The following is a 19,179-nucleotide window of genomic DNA, read 5'->3' on the forward strand; positions in this document are numbered from 1 at the left end:
AAAAAGAAGAAACAAAGGAAAAGGCGAAGAAAGATAAGAAGAAAAAAGGCCATAGAAACAAATAGTAAAAACAAAATTCCCCCCCTCCTTCCCCCCCACCCTGCACCCCTGCAGATGACTACGGCCTACCCCCCTAGCAGCGTGCCTGTCGCCCCGTAAATGAACCCGAAATATAGAAGCACAAAGGGAAAAAAAGAAAAGGGAAAGAAAGAAGGGACTAAAACCCTGCCCAAAAAGGAGAAATGGAGGAGGGCTATGTCATACGCATTCCCGGACTCTCCCCCCCGTCTTAACGAAGAATCCCCCGCAATGTTAACACAATCAAGCAGACCACAATAAAACAGTACATCAGAGGAAACCAGAAATCCTGCCCCGGACTCCGTTAACCAAATAAAGCAGTTCCGTTACCGATAAATCAATATTGTGAAACCTCAAACAACAGTCTCAGCCTTGGCCCCGTCGATCAAATTTGCTGATCCCCTCCGATAAAGAGCGCCCCACCATAAAATTGTCAAAGGTCAAACAGAAGTTGTCGAAACATAGTCTATTGGTCGAAGAAAGGATGGCAAGTCCCAAAGTAGACGCTCGAGTCCGACGATGCCCCTTCCCGACTCTAAGACCAGGCACTATCCCATCCGCCATCTAAATGGACCAGTTGGGAAAGGGGTGCGACACAGTCCCACACAGATCACAATTACGAGCAAACGTCTCCAAATCGGGAAAAGCAGTGAAATGTTCCGCCAATTGCAGTTCCAAAGATCCCGACTTTGTAGGTGCATCGCCAATCTCCATATGTTCAAACCGTTCCACTTCTGTAGGGGCATGGAAAGCTCCAAGCACTGGGTCAAATGGCATCGCTGGGGTAGCAATAGGGAAAGGAACAGGCCACCGGGTCTCGGGCAGCAAATCAGAGTCCGGTCCCGATCCTCTAATTCCGTCCGCCCCCAACATCAGATTTCAGGCCTGGGTCTTCATAGTCGCCTGAAGTGCCTCAAGGGCCGCCATCGCTGACCGCAATGACGGGCCACACTCGACCCGCTCCGCCGGGTTTCGCATAGCATCAAGCATATTGACCCCCACGGAGAGGCGCCTTCCCCGGGGTAAGATTAGGCGGAGCAGGAATGAACCGTGAGGGACCGATCGTCAGTAGGCGTTAGTGCGCACCAAGTCTCCGATCCAACGACACCGGCGCTAAGAACGCCAGGCCCCCGGGTCTCGGACCCCCACACACACCACCTCGGGCATCACTCGTCTCCGCACCTCCGGTACAGTTCCAGGCAGCAGATTGGCAGCAAATCAATCATAAAGATGTCGGAAGTTCCGTGGACCGGACCCTTCCGCTCTCTCCAGTCCGCTGTTGTTCAACTAGGACCCGGCTAGACCAACACTTGAGACCCCGGCTTCCAGACTGGGCTAGGCCTCAAATTAAACCTCAACATAACTCCACTCCACCATGTCGGAAAATCTTCGGGATTGCACCATCAGTTCGCAGAGTAGTTCATGCACCCGGATATGGGGCGAGAAATCAGGATATACGACAGGATCTTCTAGCGAGAGACGGGGGGTCAGCGGAGCCGGGAAGCTATGCGGCCATCTTGCTTGCTGTCGTAGCTCCTCCCCGTGTCACTACATTTTATGTAGGCCAGTCCATTACCTTGCCTCCTTTTACGCTCTGCTGCCCTCTAAGGAAGAAGAGCAACTTCGACTGGACCCAAAAAGTGCATTGTCGTTCTACTTTATAATAAAGAATAAATAAACTTTGATCGCACAAATGATTTCCTGGTAGACGACCAACTCTTCTGGAGGGTATCTATTCTAAGGTAAGGAATCTGCGGCTAGAAGTCTTGTTCAGATGAAAAAGTTACTTACCTTTGGTAAATCCTTATCTGGTAGCGATTATCTAGCGGTAGATTCCTTACTGACCCACCCATCCTCCCTGCTCTGTGGACAGACTTCTATGGTCATGGCAGTTCCACTTCTAGGGCTGTAGTTTTCCACACCAGTGGTCAGCCTTCTTTGTGGCTCCATGCTTCTGGCTTGGAAAGTTGCGAAAAGAAACTGACGTCACTGCACTGGGATGGTGCCTCTACAGGCACTACACACACCAATACCGGTGCAGACAACGCCATGCAGAGCCAAGAATGCCACCTACCGGTCTCAAAGTTTTTTTAATGAAAATGCCAGCTCTCTATAAGATGATTTTAAATCAAAATGAGTCCAAGCATGATCTTTCTACCTGCTCCCAATAAAAAGTTAGCACTTATTTAATGTAATAGGGTAACCTAATTTACACTATGGGAGAGGTGGGTGATACAGAAGTGAAAAACAATTTTATGAGATTTTTACAACCAGGGCCTGTAAAACATAAACGTTCATGTCCAGCTTTTAAAGTACAACGCACCCTACCATATGGGTTGTTTAGGGCCTGCCGTTGGGGTGACTTATGTATTAAAAAGAGAGGTTTAGGACTGGCAAAAGGTTGATTTTGGCTAGTCGAATTGGCAGTTTATAACTGCTCACACAGGCTCTGTAATCGAAGGGCTGAGATGTTTAAAAGTGCTAATTTATTGAGTGGCACAATGAGTGCTGTAGGTCCACTAGTAGCATTTAATTTACAGCCCCTGAGTAAATGTAGTACCGCTTTTCTTACAAGTAAATTAAATGTGCCAATTGGGTGTAAACCAATTTTACCTTGTTTAACTCGTTTTGTGCTCATGTCTGCTTCCGGCCGTCATGAGTCACGTTAGCCCTGTGCTCATGATGGCCGGGGGCCGTCCCAACATTGCTGCTCCGCCCACGCGCAATTAATTCCCCGCCTGTGCGGGCAAATTAATCAGTGGGCGGAGTTCGGATGGCTCCCGGCCGTCATGAGCACACACCTACTGTGACTCACGACGGCCGGGAGCCGTCATGAGCACCGCAGCGCCGTGTACACACACCATCGCACCGCGACAAAATGAACAACGCAGCAAAGGGGTTAAAAGAGAGAGCACAACCACTTTAGCACTGGTTACCAGCAGTAAAGCGCACAAGTCCGATAAACAGAAATTACGGGTTCAGAAAACAGGAGGCTGAAGGCAAACTATTTGGGGATAACCCTGCAGAGAGGGCCAAGCAAACACGTATGCCCTCAGATTGGAATGGATACCGCAGACCCCCCTTTCCTGATGTCTGCCATTTGTTTCACTGACGTGCTTTTTGTGACAACCTGTTCTTTACATGCTTAGCTGATGACTTGTTCTTTCCATGCTTAGCTGAAGACCTGTTCTTTACATGCTTAGCTGATGACCTGTTATTTACATGCTTAGCTGATGACCTGTTCTTTACATGCTTAGCTGAAGACCTGTTCTTTCCATGCTTAGCTGATGACCTGTTCTTTACATGCTTAGCTGATGACCTGTTCTTTACATACTTAGCTGATGACCTGTTCTTTACATGCTTAGCTGATGACCTGTTCTTTCCATGCTTAGCTGATGACCTGTTCTTTACATGCTTAGCTGATGACCTGTTCTTTACATGCTTAGCTGATGACCTGTTCTTTACATGCTTAGCTGATGACCTGTTCTTTCCATGCTTAGCTGATGACCTGTTCTTTCCATGCTTAGCTGATGACCTGTTCTTTCCATGCTTAGCTGATGACCTGTTCTTTCCATGCTTAGCTGATGACCTGTTCTTTACATGCTTAGCTGATGACCTGTTCTTTACATGCTTAGCTGATGACCTGTTCTTTCCATGCTTAGCTGATGATCTGTTCTGTACATACTTAGCTAACTTACCTGTTTTTACATGTTTAGCTAACCTTCTTGTGCTTTACATGACAAATTGTCCTTTGTTTGCTTAGTTAACCCATCTATTTTTTATATGCTTAAATGATGACCTGTCCTTTACATGGTTAGCTAATCTACCTGATCTTCATATGCTTAGCTAATGGCGTGCTCTTCATATGCTTAGCTGTTGACCATTTCTTTTCATGCTTAGATAAGTGTGTTCCTTTACATGGTTGTTTGACTTGTTCATTAGCTGCCCTTAATGTTATATGTATAAACCTATCTAACCTGCGTCTTGTATGCACATACTTACCTTTCATACATGTTCTGTGTATGTTCTATGAACATGCTTACCTGATCAACCTGTTCTTTATTCATGCTGATTTGACCCCGTTTTATGTATACATACTTAGCTCACCTGCAGTTTCTGTGTGCTTGCTTTTGTGCGCTGCTGGTTATATGTACATGTTAAGCTGTTGTATGTTTTTCCATACTCCGCTGACCCGTCTGTTTTGTGTCTTATTCAGTCTCATTCACTTGGAAGAAGGTGGAGCCTCGGGGGAAGGGACCGTGCCCTCGTCGGCGGCAATGCTGTTGCATGATGGGAGACAAAATCATACTATTTGGAGGCACCAGGTGAGTGAGTCCCTCGCACAGGGGGGACTAGTTCATACTATAGTCCATGTCCCTGCAGACTAGACTCATGATTGATGACCGCTGACCGCGCTGCTGTTCTGATGTCTGTGAAATATGTGGCAATAGTTGCCTGGGAGGAGGCTGTATGGTCTGGGGCTGGCCTTGCTTTTGTAGACTTGTTGATGTAGCTATGAACGGACCACTGTGGAGACAGCCGTCCACGTGATGTACCCATGAACATGGAACCACCGTGGAGACACATGTCCACGGTTCATGCCATTCTGTGTAGGTTGGCGTTGGTTCTTCTATGTTCTGAGATCAATCGATCAGCATTTGTAGAATGGGGCACTGTCACCCCTGGGGGTATCTGTGCTGCGATGTCTCCGACGTGCCAGCTCCCTCTGCGATAGGTCTTGAGGAGCCAGCAGGAAGAGCGAAGAAACTAGCTGAAAAAGGGAAAATAGAGGGCAGAAAAAGGAGCAAGCAGAAAGACAAAACTGAGGGCAGAAAACGAGCAGAAAAGGCAAAACAGAACCAGAAACGAGCAGAGGATGCACAAACCGAGGGCAGCAGGAAGACGGGCAGCAGAGTGCGAACTGTAGGCAAGCGGCACAGGAGAACTGTTGTAGTGGGAGCTTTCACAAGGACCTGCTCCTGAGGCCTGAGATCAATATGCTGTCTGTGTGTGGCCCTTCCAAAAACATTGCTAGATTCTGCCCTGCACACCTGTTCATAGGCTTCTGCTAGTCTCCGATCTTCATGTTAAACCTTTCCTCTCTCCTGGATTCTTGCTTGAAGCCTCTCGGGCCCTGGGCAGCTTTTCACAGGTCAGTGCTCAGTTCTTGGATTGAAGTTCTAGGTTTAACAAGTGGAGGCTGGCATCTACGCAAAAAATAAAATGAAAATAAATGAAAGATACTGAACATGATTTCCTTTGCTCCCGTCCTCCTCTTTCCACAGGAACTGGATGCAGCAACTCCCTTGACCAATCCTGGCACTGCTCTCATGCTGCATGAGAGCACCGCCCTGATTGGAGGGCCCGCCCTCACTCGGTGCTCCACAGCACCCTGATTGTAGGGCGCGCCCTCACTCGGTGCTCCACAGCACCCTGATTGGGGGGCGCGCCCTCACTCGGTGCTCCACAGCGCCCTGATTGGAGGGCGCGCCCTCACTCGGTGCTCCACAGCGCCCTGATTGGAGGGCGCGCCCTCACTCGGTGCTCCTCAGCGCCCTGATTGGAGGGCGCGCCCTCACTCGGTGCTCCACAGCACCCTGATTGGGGGGCGCGCTCTCACTCGGTGCTCCTCAGCGTCCTGATTGGGGGGCGCGCCCTCACTCGGTGCTCCTCAGCGCCCTGATTGGAGGGCGCGCCCTCACTCGGTGCTCCTCAGCGCCCTGATTGGGGGGCGCGCCCTCACTCGGTGCTCCTCAGCGCCCTGGAGGCCTGCGCATGCTCTAACCCAGCTGTCTGAAGACAGCTGGGTTAGAGATGTTTATAGATGTGCATGTGTGGTTGGCCGTCGCAAGATGGCCGCCCAAAAGGGCATGCGCACTTTAAACCGTGCATAGACAGCCCACCCTCCTCCCTGCTGTTGTCACTCAACCCAACCTCTACGCCCACCCTGACGCTATGTTCGGGATAGAAGATGAAAAATAAGGTTTTGGGGGTATTTCAAGTGGGGCAACGCTCCTCCGCCTCAACAGAAGAGCCTTCCTTCTCGTCACGGAGGGGGTTGGCTACCCCAGCTCAGAGGTTATTAACCTGCGGTCCGTGGACCCCTGGGGGTCCGCGAAGGCTGTTCAGGGGTCAATGTCTACTTAGAAAATTAAATAATATTAACAGATTATTAAAGTGTATATAAATAAAGAAGGAAAATGTAAAATTAGAAAATATTTAAAGTTTTGTAAGTGGTGTTTTTGATAACCACGTGGCAGTATTTAGCCCTAATATTTATTGTTTGTCTCCATGAATAGTGGCTGTGTACTGTTTACTTGTAACATATGCTGCATTGCGTTCTTTGTGCGTTACTAGATATCTGTTTGATGGAATTATTTGACATAGGCTGTACTATTTTAATAATCTTTTTATTCCTGTATTTTAATTTGTGATTTTACTTATCTGTATTTGCTGCGCACACCTTTATGGTTTATTAACTGAATTAATTATTTAAACTATTAGTGACGAGTCAGCATCTGTGGGCCGCTGCAGCACAAACAAGCACTCCTTGTACCCCTGCGTTGCCGTTAAATATTGGCCACTTCATGTCAAGGACTTGCTGTCTCTCTTGAAGGCATCTGACATGTCATGTCAGGGTGAGGTATGCTCAGCTACAGCTGCGCAGGCTGCGATGACTGGGTGGGGTACTGCCTACAGGCTGTAGGGGCCGCGTGCCTACAGGGAAGGGTAATGAACTCTGTCCGGTGCTGACTGCAGATGGCGGCACGATCTACAGAGTTGCCCTCGTTGCAGTTGTCAGAAGGGTGGCATTCTTTGTACTCCAGCTGTGATTGGTTGAAGGGTGGCATTCTTGGTACTCCAGCTGTGATTGGTTGAAGGGTGGCATTCTTTGTACTCCAGCTGTGATTGGTTGAAGGGTGGCATTCTTGGTACTCCAGCTGTGATTGGTTGAAGGGTGGCATTCTTTGTACTCCAGCTGTGATTGGTTGAAGGGTGGCATTCTTTGTACTCCAGCTGTGATTGGTTGAACACTATTCACTCATTAACAGAATATGTGTTTGAATGATACTGAGGGACATGTCGGTGCGCTTGGGGATGGGAAAGCCCACAGCTCTTCAACATTTTTCGGGGTCAGTCTAGTGCTGTCTATTCAGTGCTGTCATCAGCAAGCTATAAAGCACTATACTCACCACACTTTCCTCTCTCTAGAGACGTTTGGTGGGACCTGCCCTCTGCCCGGTTTGTTTGTGTTTCAACCCTTCATTTGGTCATGTTCATTATTTATGTTACATAGTTCTTTTTACTGAAAACTATCTTTAAACTGATCTGTATTTTTCATTCCAGTTGCATTTCCTAATAACTGTTTTACAGACATCCATCTGGCAACTGTATTAAGTATTTTCAGGGTATTTGCATCTTGCAAGCCATTTCCAGCAAGTGCTACCGTAGAACCACCGGAGGCCTATATGTGTTAATGTGTCGGTTGTAACTCATGCTTGCAGTTGACGACTAGTGGCAGATGCACTCATTTTGGCAGCGGTTTTTACAATCATAAAATTATAGATCTGTTTGTCCATCAATTGGTACTTGTTACATTTACCATGGTTTGCTAAAGGATCAGCCATTGTCTTTCCTTAAACACCTTGTCCTGAAGATGGCCGCACGTACTTGTTTGGCACAAAGAGACCGAAACGTCGATGCTGCATCCACTTTAATTTCCTCATAGCAGCCTACACTTGACGCCTTAATAGAGTACAAGGATCCTTAAATAGACTCTCTAAAGCTGTTGAGTGAATTCCCTCACTGACTACATCTACCACAAACTGTACGTTCATTTTAAAGACTATTGGGTCAGTTGGGGTGTTGCAATCTATGCGATTATTTATCAATCTAAAGGTGATGAATGGAGCAAAAATCCAACTTAAACGGAGTTTCTGTATCAATCAATCAATCACAGCATTTCTAAAGCGCGCTACATACCCGTGAGGGTCTCAAGGCGCTGGGGGGGAGGTAGGGGGGGCGGGGGGGGGCTGGGGGAGGGAGGGAGGCTGCTTCTGATCGAAGAGCCAGGTCTTTAGAAGTCTTCTGAAGGCCAGCAGGTCTTTGGTCTGTCGTAGGCTGGTGGGGAGAGTGTTCCAGGTCTTGGTGGCGAGGTAGGAGAAGGATCTGCCGCCGGCGGTGGCTTTCCGGATACGAGGAACTGTGGCGAGGGCGGGGTTGGCTGAGCGGAGGCTGCGGGTGGGGGTGTGGAAGCGGAGTCGGTTGTTGAGGTATGTAGGTCCGGTGTTCTGTAGTACCTTGTGTGCGTGGATGAGGAGCTTGAAGGTGATCCTCTTGTTGACGGGGAGCCAATGCAGGTCTCTCAGGTGGGGTGTGATGTGGCTGCGTCGGGGAACGTAGAGGATCAGTCGTGCCGAGGCGTTCTGGATTTGTTGTAGTCGTCTCAGGAACTTGGTTGTTGTTCCTGAGTAGAGGGCGTTCCCATAGTCGAGTCTGCTGGTGACGAGGGCGTGGGTGACGGTTTTTCTCGTGTCGGGGGGGGGATCCATTTGAAGATCCTGCGGAGCATTCGGAGGGTGTTGAAGCAGGAGAAGGAGACTGCGTTGACTTACCTGGTCATGGAAAGGGTGGAGTATCCATTACCCAGAGGCCTTCTCATGCAGTGTGTATATATAATACATGTTTATTTTATGAAATGTGCTTTTATTTTCAACAGTGATTGGATTTTTTTCTGATAACTACCACCATGCCAGCAACATTCTTTTTTAATTACTTCTTCATCAGTCATTTTATGTCTGGATTTGCATGTACACACGGTCTCCAGGGATGCTGGGATGTCTTATTGCTCATAAGTGTGGCTCAAGTGGTTAGAGCGGCAGACCCTGATGCAGAAGTCTGGCCCGGACCAGGGTTCAATTCCCCGCCTCGGCGGGTCTTGGGCTCAAATTTCCCCGGACCTGACAATTCTCGCCTCGGTGCCTATTCCAATCATGGAGTCCCACTCTGTAACTCTGGGCAATAGCTTGCTTAATCTCCACAACGGCCCCCACAACGCTAAGGATGCCTGGCCTCCACCTTGGGGGTGCCCAGTAATGGGTTATCTCGCAGGGGAATACCAGGACGGGTTCCCTAAGCAAGCGCCGGGAAACCCACTGCGGGTAGCTGTGCGCTATATAAGCTCAAAAACATTTACATTTACATAAGTGTTGTAACTGAGCAGCACCTGCCACCTGCGGGGGTGAGTGGGGCAACTGAATAGAGTTCTCTTAGTTGTGTGTCTGAAGATTACCTCGTGGAGAACTCTTGGATGAAAGGAGGACTGTGGGAGCTACTGGTTTGTGACACTGACCTTTGGAATAAGAGGCTTCAGTGGTCGGTAGAGGTGTGCACAGCTCTCAACATGGAAGAGGGCCCCAGCTGTAGCCTCTGGCTTACAGCCGTTATCTTAAGTGGTCAGTAGAGACGTGTGCTGCTCAACACTCAACATGGAAAAAGGCTCGAGCTGTGGACACTGGCTAGCAGCCAGTGGTTCTGAGTGAGGAGGCTTCAGTGTTGGCTGCGGTCTGTATCTGGCCATAGCTTTTGGTAATGGTCGGGTGTGGGGCCTGCCAGATGCTAAGATAATTTTCCGAGAGATTATGTAAAGTTAGGAAAGGGCTTTGAAGATCGATGTAGTGCGCATTAAAATCACTCATGGAAATAAAATTCTGTATTTTAATAACTTGAATTAAATAACTCTCTAAGGCTCAAAAACTGAGCTTTTTTTCTGCAGCAAAACCATTTGGAAGGTATCTGTTTTATAATTGTGGTTTAATCTGCATCCTTTCACAAGTTGTATTGCTCTGATATTAGTTTACCTTACATAAATAAAAAGTCAAGAGGCGTTTGACAAACCAGGCACACTTTGGTTTAATGAAACGCTGCGGCCGGGAGAGCCTCGACAGATTGTGTCAAGTTTTTGGCTGCTGTTCTATACATCTCGTGATCTCGTCATTGTTGATGTTGGTGTTTTTGTGTGAGTACAGATTATGACGTTGTTAGCCTGTCAGCCCTTTGGGTGGTCCCTCCTATTATTTATTTATTTGTGTCCCCTTTTTGCCTTCCAACTTTCATTTTTATGTCCTCTTGACTTTTTTGGGTGTTGTCCTAGGGGATGGGTGCTTCCTTGTCCCTATAATTTTCCTGAGGCCTAGGTGCCTTTCTGACTGAATCCACAGGATCTACATAATGGTGGCTTACAACTGCCACCTGCCTGGTTACCTCAGGATCTAAGGCCATAGGACACTGAGGGATTCCAGAACCTTCTGGACCTCTCTGGACACTCTAGGGACAGCCTATATAAGGTGGAATGTTGGGCAGCCATTTTGTGTCGTGTGGAGGAGAGTGGTTGAGCTGGAGTGAAGGCTGTGGAGCGAGGAGGTTAGCGCGCTGAGAGGGGATCAGATTGCCTCTAGGGGCTACTGACCCCACTCCTGATGCTGTCCCTCTCCCATTGACCTGGCCTAGCAAGAACAATTATAATGAATACACTTAAAGAAGAAGCCGAATGAGACTAACTTAGGTGGAGCAGACAGGACGAGGACTGTGGAAAACGAGGTGAGGGCGTCCGAGACTGCCTCCTGTCTGTAGCCAAGACTCTTGCAGAGTGCCCTTTCCTCGCTGTCCCTACTTTTCCCTGGCGCAAGCTAACTCTTGAGATAATCTGCCTGGGTTAGTTCACTGCAAATAGGAACTTACCAGCGTCCCGACTGTAGACCCAGAATCTCGCTGGGCTCCCTGCGCTGGTGTGGCCTTGCCGCCTCTGGTCTGTGGGAGCTCCTGTGGCTGGCGGAGGCACGGAGCTCGTGGATCGGAGCCAGCCGCGGCCGCCTGTCAAGCCACTAATTGCTTGTTCAGGAAGCAGGAGTGGGTGTCGGGCCCGCTTGAGGGCCGGTACCTGGTGGGAGAACATGTGGGGAAGGTAGCGTCGCCTGGAGAGGGGTGCTCCACTTCAGTAAGTCATTCGTGAAGCGGAGGAAGCCTAGGAAAAGCCCCGCCCTGGCGCTGACTAGAGAAGCGCCCGGGAGGAAGTGAGGCGTGACTGGAGTTGACTGAGGGAGGAGTCCGCTCTTCCTGCGGAGTGAGGGGAGGAACGCAGAGACAGTGTAGGAAACTGTCACAAGAGAGCAGCTTGCCCCGGTGAAGGACGGGTCCCGCCTCCATCGGCCTGCAGCCACCGCACTTCAGCTGAGATCCCCGAGTGGACACCCTTGGCTTCCCTGCCAACCGACATCGGTTGGGTTGGACAAAGCAGCACTCAGGATTCGAGTAAGCTGGGATTTCATCTGAGGGGGCTGGGGGGGAAGGAAATTGGCCTCACAAATCCCTCTGCCAGGCCTGGTAAATCCTGGGGCTCCCTGCTCTTGATAGAGACAGTTTGGCTGGACGAAGAGGCTATAATTGACAGAGCTGTCAGAAGAGATTTCTCCTTTTCTTTTAGGAGAGTTCAGTGAACTAAGGGTCAGCTTTTGTACTTTCCATTCCTAACCAAGCTAATGAGGAATAACAGATTTAAGACAGTTCATTCACTTGGGTAGTAATGTACCTTATCTGTTTAAAATGCATATACTAAGACCCATCTTTTATTCGATATATGGTTAAGCTACCTGAAATGGAATCCAATTACAACTGAAAATAAGAGTGATTTGCTTTAAAGATAGATAGCTTCTATTTTCAATTTTGGCATCAGCTAAATGTTGGTTTATGAACTGCTTAATTAACGCTAATGTAATTTGGAATGGATGTTCACAAGACTTATCTCTAGCCAGTATTACATGTAATCAAAAGGAAGTCAAGACTTGAAAAGAATTCTGTTCTTTATCTAAACTATCGATTAATGATATGATTAAGTAATAATTCTTAACATCCCATGATTTGTTGCTGAGTTTTTACCACAGAATATCAAATGTGGCATGATGAGCTACTAAGATAAACGCAAATGAAAGCAATCCTAAAGAAGAAAAGATAAACTTTTCTACTTTTCTAGAAGAACTGTTGTAGTGTAATTTTTGAGTGGATGGACGCTGAGTTATTGTAAGAGTGTGATGTAAGCACGACACAATTGCCTTTGGGTTGAGCTATTTCTACTCCGTGCCAGGCTACCCTATGTGGACTGGTAGCTCCAGGTCCAACAGACGTACATTAACATTGCAGTGACTGGCACCGGCATGTTTGTGTGGGCATAGGTTATGCCATACTTCTTTTGTATTGGGGTGTCTTTCATAGATTCACATGCTTGAATATTCCCCGTTGTCGAAGTGGGAGTACCACGGTACATAACATAGCAATATAGCAATAACATAACCATAGTATAGGTAAGAAATAACTATAGAGTAGCATTGCAACATAGAGATTAATAGATGGAAAACTTGTCACTTTTATAACATATCCAAGTCATTGTAAATAGTCCAAACTCCAGCCAATCAGGCGCTAATACCCTCTAGATTCTTCTCCTCCGAGGCTCAGGCCCTCAGATTTTCGTAGCACAAGAGTGACAGAAGAGTCAAGCAGAAGAGGAGAGCCTCTGAGGGGAGGAAGGGTGAGTCGCATGTGAATCTATGAAAGACCCCAATACTGGAGAACCACAGATTACAGGTAAGTAACTTTTGTTCTTCTCCAGTATTGGGGTGTCTTTCATAGATTCACATGCTTGAATAAGAGTAGTTAGCAGTGATACCAAAACAATGCAAGGTGAACCATAAATCAATCGTAAAACATAGTTTGATGGACAAAACTCCAGCATAGAAAAAAAGGTACCTTGTATACAGGAGGAGGGCGGCAAAAGAGGCCCACCTTATTTACAGGTACAGATGGATAAGGCACTTTGCTTTTTCGGGGGTGTTGGACTTGGCCCTTCTGGCAGGTTCACCCCTAAACGTTTTGCTTATAAATGTGACTTGGCGTTAGTGATTTCTGGCTGTGGTGCACTTTCCCACTGTGTCCCAGGGTAAAGTGTGTGCGTGTAGTGAGGTTGGCCTGCCCTCCCATAGGAATGCATGGAGAATGTATGTGTCCATGTTAGTTCCTGATGTGTGGGGAGTGCAGGGTCGAGTTTGGTATGTGCGGACTCGTGTGATTAAATGCTGCGCGATGATGTGTGTGGCGAGAATGTGACTAGTGTGGAAGTGCCACTTCTAGAAGTTGGCATGTCTGTGTAATAAATGTGGAATGACTGGCTTGTGATTGGCTGGAGCTGGCTGGTGAGCCTGGCTCCAGGAGTCAGGATGGGTCTGCCCCGGTGTTGAATAGAGAGATTGACAGCCAGATGGGTGGGAGGAGTGCACCTGGGACCTGAATAGGGCTGGGCTTTCCCTACACAATGCTGGCTCCGCCCCCTGTGGTGTGTCTGATGACCCTAGCCTGGCCAGTGAATGGGGAGAGGGGCTGAGCAAAACAAAGTGCTCCAAAACCAGCTGCGTCTGTTTTTCCCCCACCCTGCACCCTCAGACAAAGGAAATGTGTATATAAAAAGGGGCTGTGACCCATACAAAATGTTCTTTCCCTGGATCCTATCTTGAGGGGGGTCTGCTGCTGCTGGGCGCCAGGAGGATACCGCCACTGGGACTGCCTCCCTGCCTGGAGGGCCCTGTGAGCTGGACCCTGGGCCCAGCCTTTGCCCCCCTGCCTCTCTTCCTAAGGACTCTGCCTGGACTTCTTTTTGCCACTAGCGCTTGGGGAGCGCTTTGCTTTTATTTCTTCATCCCTGTAGCGCTTGGGAGCGCTGTATTTGTTCCCCTAGCGCTTGGGAGCGCTTTCTTTTCACTTTTGCAGGAGCCCACCCTGCTTTATATTCTAGCGTTTGCGGGGTCCGTTCTTGCCCCCGCGGGTGCCTACCCCTCCTGTCTGCCCTTTTTGATGCCCTAGCGGGTGCCCACCCTGCCAGGGACCTTGCCTTTTACTCGGGTGCCTACCCCTTGTTCAACCTCCGCGGCCCGAGCAGCGAGAAGAATCACCTCCGGGCCGCTGCCTAGCGCGACCCCGAAGTACTGGCCCAGAACCGGAGGCCGACGGGAGCCCACCCCGCGCTCCGGTGTGGGGAGTAGAAGTGCCGCCGCCGCCAGCGAGGCCCCGATGAGGGGGAGCCCCGCCCACGGCACCAGGGAGACCACTGAGCCCCAAGTACAGCGGGACACAGAAAAGAGGAGTCCCGACGCGCCCAGCCGCAGCCGGTGAGTGCGGACGCCTCGGGGTGTGGGAAGCTTATACCCCATTGTAGAGCGGCCCCAGGAAGCAGCGGGCCGCTCCGGCAGCAATTCCCGCTTTTGGGGGCCGCACCTCTTTTTTCTAAAGCCTCCGAGGCTCCACCTGCACAGGGGCATTTGGTTATTTCGAGACCCCCGAGCGGGACTCCAACGAAGGGGGCAGTTGTTGAGAGCCCATGAGAGGCTCCTGGGCATTGTGGTATTTCGAGTCCCCCGAGCGGGACTCCAACAAAGGGGGCAGTTGTTAAGAGCTCACGAGAGGCTCATGGGGACATTGTTGTTTCGAGCCTGAAAGGCTCCAACGTGAAAGGGGGAATTTTGTTATTTAGGGCCACATGGCACCCACGTGTTGGGGCACAGTTGGTCCCGAGCCCACGAGGCTCCCACATTGTTTGGGCCCCATTGTCTCTGTGAAAGCCCAAAGGAGATCCCCAGCTGCCCAGCACTTAGTGGGCAGCTGCTACGTTTAGGCCCCTTGCACATCTTCTTTGGCTGCCTGCACAGCCAGCCCTGACTTTTCTGGACACAGGGCGTTTTAGCCCCTGAGAGGCCAAAGTGGCCTGGGGACAGTTCATGTGTTGGGCCCTTGCGTGGGGTACATGTTTTTGCCTCGTGATTTTGGGGCAGATGTGATACTTGACTAATGTGATTTATGCAATGCTTGCTGCATATACCCCTAAATGTGTGTTTATGCTTAGGTGGTTGTTTTTCCTAGTATAGTTATGCTAGTGAGCTCATGGTTCCCTTTGTGATATTTTCCTAAGGTGGTTAGGGTTGCGTAGGTGGTACTTACCTTTTACCAGTGGTTACTGGTTGTGTGCTACAGTTGCTATTTTGTGCTACAATTATTCTATGTTCTAAGTGCTATTTCTACAAAGTGCTAATTCTACCAAGTGCTAGCTCTAAAAGTGCTTATTCCTGACAGTGGTCCACGTTGCCCTGTCCTGTGTATATAATCCCCTGTAAATTCTGCCCGTGCCTTTTGGCACATTGTAAAGTGTGTGTTTATTATCTAATGTGTTTGGTGTAATACAAAGGTTATTTTATATGTAACCTTGTGTGTATTTTCCTTTGTGGTGGGCCTTGGGTGTTGTTGCTGGGTGCGCGCGCAAACGCTCCACACATCGTTCCGGGATAAGCCTGACTGCTCGTGCCAACCTACCAAGAGGGTGAGCAGGGGTTATCTTGGCGGGTGACTCCCTTGCCCTGACTAGATTGGTGGTTTCTACCTGGCTTTGGCGCAAGCCTCAGCCAACCGGAAATCGCCATTTCTAACAGGGGGCTATCTCCTGTGATAAGTAAAGCCTGTCTTGCGCATACGCCATGAGATATCAAGGAGCAGATGTAACATTACCTGTTTGTAGTTTGTGTGATACCAGCTGTTGTGTATGAGTGCTCTGTGTTGTGCGTGAGGAATACTAGCTTTTGGTTCAGTGTATGTGAGGTGAGAGAGGTCGCTGCACATGAGCGGCTAGAGAGAGTGTGTGCAAAAATACTTAACATGTAAATACGGAAACATTTCGTAGGGTGAAGGGCCGTCTTCAAGGAAGATGTTGGTCATCTGGGCCTGTCGTCTATAGTTTGTTGTCTATTTGTCGTCTGGTGTCTGGGCAGGGGTCTTGTCCTGGTGCAGTGCAAAAAATGTTAATTTAAGACCAAGCAACAAAATTTGTGTCCGTTGAGCGAGTGCCCTTGTAGAAGTCTTTAAAAGCTTTGGTCGAAGAAATGGCGGACTGCGGCGGTGTTGGTGCACTTGTAGTTTTGATCGCAGACCTACCTGTAGGATAAGAGCTGCGGGTTGTAGATTAGCTAGGAAAAACACATTATTAGGCAGTTTTGGAACATTTCCTTTGTTTATTTGTAAACAGTATGCTGCTATGTTTTTACTCGGCGGCAGTTTTTCCCGAATGGGACGGAAAAGATTGAATTTTAGTGGAATGATGAGGTTTTAACTTAATTTTAGTAGGTGCTAGACTTTTGGGATAAAATTGAGACTTTTTAACTTTTTTAAGGCCATTCGTAAAATGTGTTTTTCCCCCCCCTCTCCCCTTGCCACAGCGGGAACAGTGCTCCTCCCTGTGGGCTGCTTTGCTCAAGGGTGTGATGTTTTTACCGCTGCAGTGGTGTCCTTTTCACCTGCATGAGCAGCATCAACTTGTGAGGAGAGGCAGCTATTTAATTTTAGCTTATGAGGAAGGTGCAGCCTAGATCAATGATTGGGTCGTACGTCAGAGAGGTGGAGTCAGGCTTCTCCCCCTTCCACCTTGACTGCGATTGGTGTCAAGAATAGTGGAGGGTGCTGCAGTCAGCGACAGTGGAGGGTGCTGCGCCCGCTGACAGTGGAGGGTGCTGCGCCCGCTGACAGTGGAGGGTGCTTCGCCCGCTGACAGTGGAGGGTGCTGCGCCCGCTGACAGTGGAGGGTGCTGCGCCCGCTGACAGTGGAGGGTGCTGCGCCTGCTGACAGTGGGGGGTGCTGCGCCCGCTGGCAGTGGAGGGTGCTGCGCCCGCTGGCAGTGGAGGGTGCTGCGCCCGCTGGCAGTGGAGGGTGCTGCGCCCGCTGGCAGTGGAGGGTGCTGCACCCGGTGGCAGTGGAGGGTGCTGCACCCGGTGGCAGTGGAGGGTGCTGTGCCCGCTGACAGTGGAGGGTGCTGCGGTCAGTGACAGTGGAGGGTGCTGCGGTCAGTGACAGTGGAGGGTGCTGCGGTCAGTGACAGTGGAGGGTGCTGCGGTCAGTGACAGTGGAGGGTGCTGTGGTCAGTGACAGTAGAGGGTGCTGCGCCTGCTGACAGTGGATGGTGCTGCACCCGCTGGCAGTGGAGGGTGCTGCGCCCGCTGACATTGGAGGGTGCTGTGGTCAGTTACAGTGGAGGGTGCTGCGCCTGCTGACAGTGGAGGGTGCTGCGCCTGCTGACAGTGGAGGGTGCTGCGCCTGCTGACAGTGGAGGGTGCTGCGCCCGCTGGCAGTGGAGGGTGCTGTGGTCAGTGACAGTGGAGGGTGCTGAGCCCGCTGACAGTGGAGGGTGCTGCGCCCGCTGACAGTGGAGGGTGCTGTGGTCAGTGACAGTGGAGGGTGCTGCGCCCGCTGGCAGTGGAGGGTGCTGCGCCCGCTGGCAGTGGAGGGTGCTGCGCCCGCTGGCAGTGGAGGGTGCTGCGCCCGCTGGCAGTGGAGGGTGCTGCGCCCGGTGGCAGTGGAGGGTGCTGTGCCCGCTGACAGTGGAGGGTGCTGCGGTCAGTAACAGTGGAGGGTGCTGCGGTCAGTGACAGTGGAGGGTGCTGCGGTCAGTGACAGTGGAGGGTGCTGTGGTCAGTGACAGTAGAGGGTGCTGCGCCTGCTGACAGTGGATGGTGCTGCACCCGCTCGCAGTGGAGGGTGCTGCGCCCGCTGACATTGGAGGGTGCTGTGGTCAGTTACAGTGGAGGGTGCTGCGCCTGCTGACAGTGGAGGGTGCTGCGCCTGCTGACAGTGGAGGGTGCTGCGCCCGCTGACAGTGGAGGGTGCTGCGCCCGCTGACAGTGGAGGGTGCTGCGCCCGCTGACAGTGGAGGGTGCTGCACCCGCTGACAGTCGAGGGTGCTGCGCCCGCTGACAGTGGAGGGTGCTGCACCCGCTGACAGTCGAGGGTGCTGCGCCCGCTGACAGTCGAGGGTGCTGCGCCCGCTGACAGTCGAGGGTGCTGCGCCCGCTGACAGTCGAGGGTGCTGCGCCCGCTGACAGTCGAGGGTGCTGCGCCCGCTGACAGTCGAGGGTGCTGCGCCCGCTGACAGTGGAGGGTTCTGTGGTCAGTGAGAGTGAAGGGTGCTGCGCCTGCTGATAGTGGAGTGCTGTGGTCAGTGACAGTGGAGGGTGCTGCACCCGCTGGCAGTGGAGGGTGCTGTGCCTGCTGTCAGTGAAGGGTGCGGTGCCCGGTGACAATGGAGGGTGCTGTGCCCGCTGTCAGTGGAGGGTGCTGTGCCCGCTGTCAGTGGAGGGTGCTGCACCCACTGACAGTGGAGGGTGCTGCGCCCGCTGACAGTCGAGGGTGCTGCGCCCGCTGACAGTGGAGGGTTCTGTGGTCAGTGAGAGTGAAGGGTGCTGCGCCTGCTGATAGTGGAGTGCTGTGGTCAGTGACAGTGGAGGGTGCTGCACCCGCTGGCAGTGGAGGGTGCTGTGCCTGCTGTCAGTGAAGGGTGCGGTGCCCGGTGACAATTGAGGGTGCTGTGCCCGCTGTCAGTGGAGGGTGCTGTGCCCGCTGTCAGTGGAGGGTGCTGCGCCCGCTGACAGTGGAGGGTGCTGGGCCCGCTGACAGTAGAGGGTGCTGCGCCTGCTGACAGTGGATGGTGCTGCACCCGCTGGCAGTGGAGGGTGCTGCGCCCGCTGACATTGGAGGGTGCTGTGGTCAGTTACAGTGGAGGGTGCTGCGCCTGCTGACAGTGGAGGGTGCTGCGCCTGCTGACAGTGGAGGGTGCTGCGCCCGCTGACAGTGGAGGGTGCTGCGCCCGCTGACAGTGGAGGGTGCTGCGCCCGCTGACAGTCGAGGGTGCTGCGCCCGCTGACAGTCGAGGGTGCTGCGCCCGCTGACAGTGGAGGGTTCTGTGGTCAGTGAGAGTGAAGGGTGCTGCGTCTGCTGATAGTGGAGTGCTGTGGTCAGTGACAGTGGAGGGTGCTGCACCCGCTGGCAGTGGAGGGTGCTGTGCCTGCTGTCAGTGAAGGGTGCGGTGCCCGGTGACAATGGAGGGTGCTGTGCCCGCTGTCAGTGGAGGGTGCTGTGCCCGCTGTCAGTGGAGGGTGCTGCGCCCACTGACAGTGGAGGGTGCTGCGCCTCCTGACAGTGGAGGGTGCTGCGCCTCCTGACAGTGGAGGGTGCTGCGCCTCCTGACA

The 19,179-nt window shown here is 51.4% G+C and overlaps 1 protein-coding gene across 2 annotated transcripts in view; it reads left to right on the forward strand.

The window, feature by feature from the left end:
- The window catches only part of KLHDC3 (kelch domain containing 3), a 249,559-nt gene that overhangs the window by 141,540 nt on the left and 88,840 nt on the right, over positions 1-19,179 (forward strand). For both annotated transcript variants that reach the window (XM_086925829.1, XM_086925830.1), the window contains exon 8: positions 4,295-4,403. In XM_086925829.1, coding sequence (XP_086781955.1) covers positions 4,295-4,403 — 109 coding nt within the window. The remainder of the gene's footprint in view (positions 1-4,294; positions 4,404-19,179) is intronic.

This window comes from Lissotriton vulgaris, chromosome 6 (genome assembly GCF_964263255.1).
Source record: "Lissotriton vulgaris chromosome 6, aLisVul1.2, whole genome shotgun sequence".
In the NCBI taxonomy this organism is placed as follows: Eukaryota; Metazoa; Chordata; class Amphibia; order Caudata; family Salamandridae; genus Lissotriton; species Lissotriton vulgaris.